This window comes from Antrostomus carolinensis, unplaced genomic scaffold, assembly GCF_000700745.2.
Source record: "Antrostomus carolinensis isolate BGI_N321 unplaced genomic scaffold, ASM70074v2 scaffold6685, whole genome shotgun sequence".
NCBI lineage: Eukaryota > Metazoa > Chordata > Aves > Caprimulgiformes > Caprimulgidae > Antrostomus > Antrostomus carolinensis.
The window spans coordinates 593-14462 of record NW_010315733.1 but is presented as its reverse complement, the minus strand read 5'-3'; the positions used below and the strand labels follow the sequence as shown (position 1 = coordinate 14462).

The window sequence follows — 13870 nt, the reverse complement described above, 5'->3', positions numbered from 1 at the left end:
GAAGGTGATCATGCAAGGAAGACTTATTCCAATGAGCTTTTTATATGTGTAGCCTTGTGGAGCTGATATTACCTCAGACATGGCTTTATCAAGCAACAAAGAGACAGACTGCTGCGGTATCAGATGTAGGGACATTTCAAGGAGATTGGTGTATGCTTTATAAAACTGAAGGTAAATTTCATTGCTGGAATACAAAAGACATCTCCTTCTCCTTACTTTCAACTCACATTTATTACTAAATCTTATATTTTAAACAAGACTGAGAGGTAGTTTTTTACGAGTTGCAAAAGTTGGGATTATAAATATGACCATTAGAAATACAGCTCAATATATTGTATGGATAAGCTGGGAATACGCTTTTTAAAATCTGGTTTTTATACAAAACTAAATAAGACAAGATCCAGCCATCATGTGAACAGTAAGTTAAGGGGACTAAACAGCCATGAAGCTATGGTGATGGGTATCCTGGTACCAGGAGTACATATTGTGTCAGCCATGCATATGGAGGCCAAGGCGGGGTTCAGTTTCCAAATAGTGCCTGCTGAATGTGTGCTTGACTGAGAAACAAGGGTTAGATCTCCTGATGTCACGGGGTTGTTTTGTGTGCATATTGATGTTGGTCCCTATAAAGGCATAAAGTGCATGTCTAAAGTCAGATGAATGGTGTGCAAAATGTAGCAGCTCATGTAATGCACAAAGCGTTTGACATTATTGACTAAAAAGACAACTCCTTTCCTTCAAAACAGTCAGATCTGGGTACAAAATAATTGACTCAATCCTACAAGAGCTTTTGAAGCACTGCCCCATCCTACTCTTACATCCTGAGGGCAAATTAAGACTTTCAGAGAATAAATCCTCCCACAAGCCCAATCTGATGCCTTGCCTGAGGCATAGAGATCTGCATACCCTAGGGAGCCAGCTCAAAGCACAGAGCCTGAAGGCCAACCTGGTGGCTGCTGGCTCCACTTTGCCTTACATGTGGTGCTTACAGGCTAATTACCCAAACTGCACCAGGTCAATGGGCAATTCCTTATGACTGGTGTTTCAGAAGTGGGTCATCTATTGGTCTCATGAGGCACTTGGAGCCAGTTCCTTCCTAACTGACTTGTAGCAGCTCTTTTTTCAGCTGATCTATGTTGGATAAAACCTCAGGTGCTCACTGAAACAGAGATGTGAGCTGGCATCTGCCAAGTCTCAGACAAGACCCACAGTGCCTGAGGAGTTGAGCATTTGCACTAGCTGACCTTCATAAACTGACCAGTTTGGTGCGATGGCCTGGTCCCTGCGACGTGGGCTTTTGGAGGCTTTTGGATAACCCAGCTGTAATGTGAACCTGAGCTTACACCACACCCGCAGTGTTCTGCACTTGGGGACATGTAGGGCCAGGTGTCTTTTTCTCCCCTTCTCCATTCTCCTGGCACAAGAAAGCTTTCTCTGAGATGAGAAGGCTTTGCTGCCTGCTTGCTGAGTGCCCAGGCAGGGAGGGCTGGGGCCACAGGGTTGGAGGACCATTCACAAATCCATTTTATTGCTGTTTCAATTTTGTCAGTTAAAAAGTTTATTTCTCAGGTGAAGTTTTATGTTGAACACTTTCTGAAAAATATCCCATAAGTTTATATAAATAAATGATATTTATGCAATAATTAGGTAACCCAGATAATATATTGCAGCAATACAACATCCCTTACCAGGAAAGGATTAACTTTATATATAAAAATATGTCTATAGGTCAAGCTTTGCCTGATGTACTTCCACTTATATGGAAACGGTTTTTCCCTTTGTCTTCCCTCTCATCTAAAAAGTGTTTCTCCTCATCCATCGAAATTATACGCAAACCAAGTCTGTGAGCTCTTTTTGGAAAAAAACCTCTCTCTTCTCCCCTTGTCTATGCAGAACCTGGCATGATGCAAATCTGATCCCTGGAACAACGTTTTGAAGTGATGTGTGTTCTGAGCATTTGAATACCAGAATTCTGTGTATTAGTCATAAAAAAGAGAGATTGTGGGATATGGGTGTTGGAGTAATTTATATCGAAAGTAGCCAAATTGGTATTCTGCAAAAACATAGAGATCTATGCCATGGCAAGGAGAATATGAACCTTGTACTCCAGCAGACTCTCTAGTGAACAAAGGACAAATACAAATCTGAGTCTATTTCAAGCACTCATGCATTTAGCAGCAGTAACTACATCAGCTAGCTCAGAACTTTTTCAGATTAAAAAAGGAAATATTGCACAACCCTTCTCTGCCTGCTTGGGAGGAAAATAAAACTCTGAAATTTTACCTCCCTTAATAATTTCTCTGACAAGGACTTAATTTCTCTACCTGTTTGGGGAAAGACAAGATATGTAACACTAGCTAGATGTTAGGACAGATTTGAATACAAAACCAGGACTATTTTTTATATTTCTAGATGTAGTAACTCAGGTCTTTAAAAATCAGCTGAATTACACCAACAATTCCTGGTTGATGAGAGAAGACAAATACCAGTCTCAGTTCAAATTTCAGCCTTATCCCTGGGTTCAATCTGACCGAAACAGTTCTCTTTCTTACTCACTTGTATCTGGCATTTGTTTCTTCAGCTCAGCAGATGAACATTTTTCATTGACAACATAAACACAGCCACAACTCATTTACCTGTGAGGTCGTCGTTGGGCCAGGAGCCGAGCTGGCAGGCTTTGCATGTGTATTCATCAAATACATATTCATTCTCTTTACAAGGAGTGCAGGTCCAACAGCAACTCACTTCTCCTTTACGGATCACCTGAGACAAAAATTGACATTTGATTTAGCAACATAAATGTACATTCATGCTGCCCCAGTTGCTAATTTGATTTTTAATGTCTTTTTTTTTCATAGAGGTTTTTTAAAAATATATTTTAAAGGGAGTTCCTTTTCATTCATTTCATTCCTTTCCCCAACATTCTGTGATTCATTATATGTTTGCTTATATAACATATGACACAGATTCTCAGTTCTTCTGTCATGTATGTACCAGAAGAAAGAAACAATCAAATGCAGAAGTATAAGTGGAGGTAAAGAATGACAAGAAGATTTCTTTTCTTCTCTTAGAATTAGCAAAATTCAAGATTTCATAGATGTCAACGTGCCTACAGAAGCCAGTGCATGATACTCAAGGCACGTAATTCACTCCACTGTGGTCCATACAGGCGATCATGTCAACAGCGTTATTTCCCTAAGAGTTCATTACCCAAAGATTTTTTGGATTATTATTTTTCATCCAGTTGTGAGCAATTTGTTAAAACTGATTTTTTCTAGATATCAAACAGAACATCCTTTTTCCAGAATTATTTAATTAATGAATTTCTAATTAGCATTTAAGAGTGAGGATGTTATCTCCACCCATTTTAATATCTGACCCAATTTCTTATTTTATAATTTGCTGCCAAATGTTATTGCTAGCTCATGATTGAAATGCAGATATTTCAAAATGCTTATTTATTGTCTCTGGGTACTGAAAACATCTGTGCTTCTTGTCAATGTGTCTTTCTTCTGAAGTAAAGTATTCCCAGTTTCTCTACTTTTCCCAAACAATTTATAAACTAATACTCCCAATTATAGCATAAGAAGTAGGCTGACTTATGTACTTTTTGCAATGATGAACTTAGAAGATGGCTTCAAAACCAAATGTCTTTATTGCAATTTTAATAAATGAAATGTAAGTGTAAACGAAAAGAACTGGATTGCTCTTTGCAATGCTGAGTGAAAAAAGTGTATATTATATAATTTTCATCAGCCATATGGGGACTTGAAAACTTGTGGTTTTGTCTGTGTTTGGATTTTATCAAGTCCTTCAGATGGATGTACTAAATATTGCTGAGTGTTGGATATCATTACATTTAATGTTTCCTGCATAATTGAGTTTCTGCAGGAAAACCACCATCGAGCCTGGCAGGGTGAAGCTCTCCCCATCATCTGTGGAGACCATGAAGATAAAGAACTGTGAATTAAACTTTGAGGTTTATAATCAATAACCTAACAAGCAGCATAAAGAACATTTCAGACACTGGACTTCAAGCATCTGTCTAATCTGTCTATGATTTACTAGTTTCATAATGAAGAATCCTCTTGAGAGAATCCTTGAGAGCATGAGAAGAGGGTGGAAGGAGACTGTTAATGAAGATCACAAGATATCTCCCATTACCTGTGCTGTCGCAAGAGATTCTAAAGGAAATCTGAGCCACCCAAGTCTGAAGTTATTATCTGTTTGTCCATCTCTGTCCTCACATATGTGACTTTGTGGCTGGGACAGGCCAACACCAGACCCCTGTTTAGTTACGGTTGGGAGTAATTGATGCCTTGTTAACACAGGAGAAAAGTGATCCAGTTTCCAATGATACATGTCAGATATTACATCTGCTTTTTTTCAGTCTGAGCCACTCTGCCCTCCATGCCCATCCCCTCAATCCACAGTCTTTTATATAAATGACTGCAAGGTAAGTTAAGGACTTGCAGCATTTTAACTGTTCTGCAGTGCCATGGGATTGTGAAGGGTAATAGAGTACAATTAATATATGACAGATTCGTCTACCCTCTTTACTTACTGCAACACTGAAAATGAAGAAGGAAAAATAAAAAAAATCCTGGGAAACAATGAAGCAGTAAACCAGATATGATTTAAAAAAAATTTCCTGAAGTTCTAAGTAGCAGTAGTTATCAATGTTCTCTGTTGACATCACAGACTTAAGGTCTGAGTAATAATATTCCAGTCTAGGTGTCTATGCCTGGCACCGAAATAGTAGCAATTATTATTTATATTTTACCTGTAAGTGCACTAACAAGTTCCTGTCAGGGATTTACACTCCACTGAATCAGATACTGTAAAAATATGCGGAAAAAACCCCCAAACCAATAACTATTCTAAAATATTTGGAATATAAATATAAAAAAGTCAGCGATTTGCAGGTATAGGAGCAAAAGAAAATGTCAACTTATGAAAATAGTGAGATGACTATGATACAAATAAGAACTAAATGCATAAGTCTGTATATTTGAATTAAGGTGTGGAACACTGTTTTCGTTAAGAATCAATGAAAACTTGCTTTCAAATTTCAAGGCTTTGCATTCCACATGACTGAAGTAAATGGAGAAAATATTTACCTTTATCTGGCCTTTTTCACAGGGTTCACTGCACACAGATCTGATTATATTATTTTTCTCTGACCATATTTCATCATCATCCATTTTCAGCTCACCATTGTCCCAGCTGCCAACATTGATATAATCAAAGTAGTCCTTCCCCATTTTCTTAAAATTCATTATTTCATACCTTTGGAAACACAAAGGGAAGACATATCTGAGTTGAGGAGAACATCATGAAATGTTTCAAATTAAAGAAATACTATACAGTCAAAATAAAGCTTGTTGAAATAAAGAAGGCAAAATTTCAAACATTACACTTGCCGTTGAGTCTATCCCAATAATTTTTTGTCATATCATAATCTTTTCCTTTGTATTTTAATTTGTTTTCTTCTGTCACCATGAAAGTTTCCTGAACATTTTGAGGTGAAGTGACTGAGCTTCTGAAAATGACTGTATTTATTTAAGGAAAACAATGAAATGAGACAGACAAGATTAGTCCTGTTGGACTTTCAGCACTGAAGCCAGCTGCATAGGGGACCATAGCTGCCCTATGTTCTCTCTAGAGCAGGAGCAGAGAGATCTAAACTTATAATGGCAAATCCCAACACTAAGTGCTCCTCACTGTCTGCAAGTGCTTATTCCCTTCCTGAAAGAGGAAGCCTGAGGACAGTTAAGCTCCTAAAGTGAGTGTGGTGGTTTCAGTTGTAGAAGCAACCTCAGCCTGTGGGATCAAAAGAAACTTCCTGTGTTGTAAGACTGCAAGATGCAATTTGATGTGACACCCAGAGGGGAATCAGGCATCATTCTTCAAGCAGAAGAATGTGCAGATAAGTAAAAGAACCAGCTCATTACATCAAACAATCTCTTAACTAAGATACTCAAGTATCTCTCTTAAGTTTTGAGAAAACACTTTTAAGACTGACAAGCAGTGGCCATACTATATCTAACATCAATATTTTTCCATGTTGACATAAAAAATTTACAGTAAAACTATTCTATAGTATTCTTCATCCATGGATCTCAAGATGGTTTGCATCAGGATACAAAGTCTAACTGTCACAGTGGTGAAACTACAACAGGGATTCAATGCCAAAATCACACATAAGTCAGGATCAGGACTGCAAGCAACATGCGAAAGAAAATGAAAGTTGAGCCTGACTGAATGAGCAGTATGATCTTACCCATATCATATGATACTTGAGTCTTTCCAAAAGAAGAAGAAATGAGCAATAATATAGCTAGTAAGAAAAAATTATGATACTCCTGGGTTTTGGAATATTTCACTTTCCATCCTATATAAAGAAGCTTTGAGAATAACCTCATCAAAGTTAGAGATGTGAATGTCAGACTGACACAAGTTAATCGAATCCAGATAACACACACACAAAACCAAATAAACATGGTTATAAACCAAGAATTTTTTTCTGCAGTTCATAGGCACAATCTATTCAGGTATTAAACAGACTAACCAAAAAGTTAGCCCAGAAGCCACTGTGGAGTCTTTATTCAGCATTGTCAGGACATTGTAACACTCCTCTGAGTATTGCTTTGTTAAAGCTGTCAATTCAGAGTTTCATGGGCAGATGAACAAAAGTACTGCCAATGCTCAACAGGCCACAGACCTAAACCAATTATCCTCCAATAGCAGTTCCATGCATACATCCCAAGGGTAATACTGGAAAGAAACCTTAAAATTAAATAGAAAATTGTCTCGACACATTGTGTCTCTCTTCTCTGTGGAGAACAGCATTGCTGGACTGATAGTAACAGCAAGACTCAGTAAGTCCACTGCTATAGTGCAGGTTCATGAATCACTGGTTCCCTGGAGCTTCCCTGAGATACCATAGGGACATTTTGTCACTTTACGATAGGAGAGACCAGATGGTGCAACAGCACATTTCCAGCAGTGCCCTAATCACAGTGCAAAACACTTGTTTCAAAACAAAGTGCCATGAAGTTGCTGAGAATCCATATTCTATTGGTAACATAGCCAAAACTTCAGCATCTTCTTTTTCTTGCCTTTTCTTGCCTTCTCCATTTTTTCTTTGAAGTTTTGATAGTATTTACAGATAGCTGTTATCTTCATGAGAAATCTTTGCTGTTCCTTCCATACTCATTTGGTTTTTTCCATGTCTTCTGTCTCACCTAAAACAAGCCCTCCACTAGACTGTCTATGTGCTTAAAACTCAACATACACATAAAGGACTTTGGAATAGGGCCAAGATTCAAAGCATCTTGTGGGATTAATCATCTGTTGTATAATATCAAAACCCTTTTGCTATACATCAAAATCCTGAGCTATCTAGGTCAGAAAGGCTTTTCATGTTCTGATTTCCTGCTTAACACCATCACCAGAGTACAGCTGTGAGGGTTTAAATTTCCATTTTATAAAGTGAAGATGCAGCTATCAATGCAAGTGAACAGGGAAGAAGAGTTGTTCCAGTATGACTACATCGCCTCCCAGCTGTTGCAAATAGTGTTTGACAGCTCTCAGAAAATTATAAACTACTCAAAACCTGGGTATTAAAGATGAAGCTTCCTATAAAGCCTTCTTAATGATGAAAAAGTAAATTTTGACTCCATGTTGGCTAATTTAAGCATATAGACTGGATTTAATGATGTGACTGTTGTAGTAGAAGAAGGAACGAAGAACTGTGTTTCAAAAGTAAAATAACTCTGGGACCACTTTCTCACCACAGACAGTCCATTAGTTTGAGTAGACAGAGCACTACTGTGTCTCACACAAATCCAGTAAGGTTGGACTTCCTTAAAGCTGAGTTACCCTGTGGTGCACAATCAGTGGTGTCCCCATACTCTTCAGTGAAACATTAACATCCTACTGTGACTGAGCAAATGACTGCACATCATATAAGTCCTTCATCATCTTTTGCAGAATTGAATTTAAAAAGACCCAAGACATTTAATTAAATTCCTTGCAACATATTGAATTAAATCATTACTGTTAAGCATGCCAACTTGAGTAAAAGGTAAAGCTAAAAGTCTCTTTGCAACACTTAGATATTGTCATTGGTGGTGTCATGCCACATATAATTTCTTTGTGACAGGCCATCTTCAGTCTTTATGCAAGAAATTAGTGAAACAGTTAGGCATAAGGTAGGATGCAGCCCACTGCATCTGAGCACCATTAAAACCAAACGGGAATAATTTAAGAGAAGACTGGGACAAGTCTTCTAAAAAGATTTTGTTCAGAAAAATACAGAATGAGCAGTTTTCTTGAGAATTCAACTCTTTGTAAAAATATAAATGTTTAGCAGAAGACAGTCTTGCTCACCAAAACAGTGCTGAAAATAAATTTCCATCTAAAATTTTCGTGGGTTTCTGCCAGTTAGTGTCTGAGTTCTCCTACCAGCTCACAGTGCACTTCCTTAGAGTATGAGTCTGAAGAGTTGGAAAACTCTGCTTTGTAGGTGGTTGTTCTGCTGTCTTTTGGGGGGAATGCTGACATTATAAGTTTCCAAATAAAATGAAAAAAATCAGTTCTGAAATTGCAGAAATTTTTAGAAATGTCAAAATATTCTGACTAACAGATTTACCTTCCCTACCCATCTCTACTCACAAGTTAATTCTTTCCTTTCAGTTCACATTAGTGGGAGAAGACAAAATTTAAATGAGTGTACAGGATGAACAGTTTTCCCTTTAGCCATCTGTTTAGATGGTGCCATCACAAAGATGTTTCAAAACTTCCCAATAATGTAGGCAGAAGGGGCTGCCTCAATCAAACTGGAGCAAAAGTAATGAAGGAAGCAAGAATCTACCCACTGAGATACAGGGAAAAATATACTTTGAATGCTATCACACACGATGTTCATCTTCTGAGAGTTCAGTAGGCAGAAACCCAGAAAAAAATCATTACTCTTTTTAATGTCTATTTATATGGATATTGCATATATTATAATAGAAAAACAAAAACTTGTCTTATATTGCATAGATGTATGTATATCCATGTATGTAAGTTGTCAGCAAAAGAAGCTTTGTTTAAATTCAATTTGGCTTATAGCAGTATAGTATGAATTTATGGCTTATTCTGTTATGCAAGTGAAAAGGCTTTATTTGGAAGATGCAGAAACGGGTTTTTAATAGTTCTGGTGGGAAAAAAAATCCCAGACAAATCAATACAATATTTCTGATATTGTTTTATGTTTCTTAATAAAAGAACTATGTCTGCTATGATTGCTTATCGCTCAATCAAGCACATGCACTTAAACACACAAAGAGAGAGAGGGCAATGCTGCAGTGGCTGTCATAGTCAATGAACATAAAGTTGAAGGTTTGTTGGTTAGAAGTGAGAAGTAATACCTTCAAATGTTACAGATGAAAACACAAATTCACGCAGGAAGATTGTATGTCTGAAGGTTCATGTCATAACCTTAATTTTAAATATCCTAAAATATGCATATTAAAAGAAATGAGTTATTTTGGAACAATAAGCACAGAAAGTTAGGAAATGGGAAAATAAAAGTATGAGATCTTTGTTCTGATGTCAACTCTGCATGCATGTCTAGTATTAAATATTTTGACAAATGTCAACATTACCTTCCTGGTGAGTCGCCATTCTCATCAAACAAGATCGTGTCCCCAGAGACCCCTGTAAAGTTAGTCTTCATGAGGGATTCCAGGAGCTTCCGACCATCGATGGGCTTCATGGCGTCACAGAGGCCCACAAAGCCTGGGCACAGCGACATTTGCATGTTGTGGAGGCCGTACGCCATTGAGTATATTGCATTGATTACAAAGCCCATCTTGGAGTCCTGAACGTGCTGTGTCCTTAGAGTCATCTGGCCTGCCAGGGAGCATCGCAAAGTGGGTGGTTAGTGCATGGGGCTGAAACATGATCAGCTCTTCAGACATCTGTTAGTGGGTTGGTTATTAATGGCAGAAAATGTCTTTTTAAGTGTTAAACATCTCATAGCAAATGCTCTTACTAGTACACGCACTGACCATGTTAAAAAAAAAAAAAAAAAGGAATGAAAGAAGAGGTTCCTCTTAAATATTTTACTATGCTGCTGATGTAAGCTCTGTGCAGCTCCATATCTCCGTATGTTGTTTTTCGACTACTTCTCTTCCATGTGTTTATTAAAAGCATCTATCATGGATGTTGTAATATAATGTTTTGGGGAAACCTTCTTCTCACCTGCTGAAATCTCTCCAGATCCTCAGAAATCCTTTGTTGAGGTGTAAATGCTAACATGGGGTCTATTCTGTTGTGACCTTATAGGTGACACTTTTGTTTCAGAGACATGGGAACCAATCCTGTGCAAACAGATTGACATAGACACAAGCCCTTTACTGTACCAGGAGTTCCTGTGCTAACTCCTCTCCTACTTTTATGTCTCTTGCTCCTCTCTATTTATGAAGTGATAATGAAGATGAAATGCAGATGAATGCATGAAAATGTCTGTGAAGGGTTTGATGATGTGGGTTAGGCATTGACTCTTGTCTGCTTAGCTGGAGTTGGTTAACCCTACTTTGTCTGGCTTTTAAAACATGATGTCTGGATTTCTTTTTTCTATTTAAGCTTCTGTGAAATGCACAATAAAAATTCATTTAGCAGCACCCTGAAGACCTTTTTTTTTTTATAACCCAGTGTTATTAATGACACAGATTCACTCTGTTGGCAGTATCAGTCCAGCTAAGGAAGAATAAGCTGCAGGTTTTCTGCCTCATATGTCACCAGCAAAGCTGCCAGCTGCACTGCAGCCACCAGGTCTTTAATACTGGGGAAGTGAGAAGAGACAGAGATGAAGCAACTGCCTTAATGGTGCTGGGAATTTGTCAGACATCTGGAAGGATTTGGCTCTGGAGGGAGTACAAAAAACTCTACAAGAATATTTGCTCTCCTTTTATCAATCAAGCAGCAATCTCTAGGATCCTATGTGTGTGGGTAGCCAGGAGCAAAGGGAATGCAAATAACACTCCCTGTCCACTCTGTGAGAGTCTATGTCCCAAAGAGGGATCGGCAAGTGGCAAGGATGAAGCTTACAACTGCCCGTCTGAGCAGCAGGGGCAGCACAATATAAGAAGTAGTTTATGCCACAAAACGACTGATGTATAGACAATGTTTTTTTTTTCTTGAAAGAAATTAAGACTAATATATGACGCTGAGGGTGGCACTCATTTAGCTTAACAATTCCCATCCAGAAGACAGGCATCCATTCTGATGTGTTGGCACCTTTTGTGGAGACGAGTTAGAATCTCCAGCTGATGATTGATCCCATCATAGAATAGGTGGATCTACAAACTATTTTTTTTGCTATGAACAATAACACCACCACACAGTCACTGAAACATTTTGTAGTACTGAAAATATCAGGAAGGATAGCAAAGATACAGAGTTTGAACTGAAAATCACTGTGTAGAGGTCAGTCAGTGAATGAAAGGAGGTTGTAGTGAGGTGGGTATTGGTCTCTTCTCTCAAGTAATGACTGGTAGGATGAGAGTAAATGGCCTCAGGTTGCACCAGGGGAGGTTTAGATTGGAAATTAGGAAAAGGTTATTTACTGAAAGTAGTCAAGCATTGGAACAGGGTGCCCAGGGAAGTGGTGGAGTCAAATCCCTGGAGGTATTTAAGATGTGTAGATGTGGTGCTTAGGGACACGGTTTAGTGGGCATGGCAGTGTTAGGTTGATGGTTGGACTTGGGGATCTTAGAGGTCTTTTCCAACCTTAATGATTCTATGATTATATGGGAGGACTGAGAGATCCCTTTTTCCCTTCTGTTTTGCATTGGAGCTGACACTCCCAGTTCCAGTCAGTCTCAGGAGCAGTGATTAACATTTTGCATAGTTAAGTGATATGAGATTGAAATATCTGTGATGGGATAAAAACTTGGAAACAACATGCAGTGTTGCTTGTTTGTTCTGTTCTACCAAGGTATTGCTTTTTCCTAATTAAAAATAATAGGCATAAAAACTGCAACAGTGGAGTGCATGTAAAACCCATATTAATTGAAATTAAGTGGAAAATTGAACAAGCATATTACATTGCAATACACAAAACTTGGTTTAACCAATTATTCATCCTCAAAATTAACAACTCACAAACCGTATAGTTAATTATAGTAGCCATCAGAATGACTCAGATTTGCATCAGCAGTAGTATTTATTATGAAACAATATTTCAGCTGCTTTATTGCATATGATTGCTTAAAATTTAATAACTTCATTCTTACAGGAACATTATCCACTGGGTTTTGTGCTTCAATTTTATAGAATTATTATTATGACTTCCTTTACACACTGAATCTCATTCAGTTCACCTGATGATTCGTAATGAGGCTCCTTAGCTCTTCATAGAAGCTACTGTCAATTCTCAATGGACTTGTGAGGGAATTAGCTGTTGTGAGAATTTTAATATATATCCTGCAGCTGGAGAAAACATTTCCATGAGATGTTAACTGCCTCACTTTGCTATATAGGGGCAAGTCCAACCTGCCAAGTCTGACCGTCAGTTTACAGTACCTCAAGACTCTGTAGTTAGAGGTGACATCTCAAAAAATGAGACAAAAGAAAAATTTTACTCTTTAATATGCAGTAATATGGTTTTAAAAAATGCCAGTATTAAAAATATAGTTAAGTCTGAAAGTGATTTTCAACCCATTTCACAAAGTACTTGGGCATGTCAAACCTGAAGCATATAAGCAACCTTATTTACCTCAGTGATCCTATCAGTGTTTTTAAAGGAAAGCTAAAGCTAAAAGATGTCTCTGTCAGAAAAAGAAGTAAGTATTTTTTAAATCCGTATCTACATCAAGTATGAGTTAGGTAGTCTTAAACACATTGTTCACTTAAGAGTTAATGCCTACTGTCCTTGCTGGAACTCAAACATGTATTCTTAAATTCGTCCAAAAATGCTATCTTCAGTCAAGAAACTGAGATGGAGAAGTGGCATGGATGAATTCAGTGATGATGATGCCAGAAATGTTCAATGGAATTGTCTTTACAGATTAAACTCTTAATCAAGAATAATGAAGAAATCTAATAAAAGTTGAGGAGCTCCTACAGAATTATTGGGCAGAGAATAAATATGCACCGACTGTAACCCATATGCTTGTTTGTAATACCCATAGGAGAACACCTTTTCTATTAGAGTAAAAAAACCTCATGTCTATAAAAGTTCTGGTTTTCTCCATCTTGTATGTCCCCATATGAGAAAAATTTGCAAAGGAGGAAATAAAAATTTCTCACTTTCCTGTGTGGTGGGGAAAACCAGCATGATACTCTTTAAAGTTGGCATGTCAGGATAAGCAAGACACGTTCACACAAATTATTTAGTTCAGTTCAGGTGTGGGCTTTCAAAGTCAATCTCCAAATCATTCTTGCTCATCGTGTTTTGGTTTACGCTGAGTGTCATTGTTTTGGAGCAACAATTCGAGTTTATTTTGAAAGACATTAAAACAGATAAAGTGCCCCAGGAAAGTACCTAATGCACTAGAGCCACAGCTGCAAATGGGTGTTCAAACCTTAGGACAAGGCTATACCCAGGTTAGAGTAAACATCCCTTGAGCTGTGAATCTCTCTTGGCCCACAGAGGATTCTCAGGAACTGAAAGGGGTTGCCCAGGGCAGTGGTGGAGTCCCCATCCCTGGAGGGATTGAAGAGTCATGTAGACATAGTGCTGAGGGACATGGGTTAGTCGGGGACTTGTCAGTGTGAGGTTAATGGTTGGACTCGATGATCTTAAAAGTCTTTTCCAATCGAGGCATTTCTGTGATTCTTCAGCTAGAATTTGCCATCACACTCAGTGCCACTC

The 13870-nt window shown here is 38.0% G+C and overlaps 1 protein-coding gene across 3 annotated transcripts in view; it reads right to left on the bottom strand.

Moving 5' to 3' along the window:
* Positions 1–9904, bottom strand: part of GRM5 (glutamate metabotropic receptor 5) — a 41786-nt gene extending 31882 nt beyond the window's left edge. For all 3 annotated transcript variants that reach the window (XM_010168049.2, XM_010168050.2, XM_010168051.2), the window contains exons 1-3: positions 9657–9904; positions 5121–5289; positions 2637–2763 (exon numbers count right to left, since the gene is read on the bottom strand). In XM_010168049.2, the coding sequence (XP_010166351.1) occupies positions 2637–2763; positions 5121–5289; positions 9657–9898 (538 nt within the window). In that variant the 5' untranslated portion in view covers positions 9899–9904. The remainder of the gene's footprint in view (positions 1–2636; positions 2764–5120; positions 5290–9656) is intronic.
* Positions 9905–13870: the final 3966 nt, after the last annotated feature.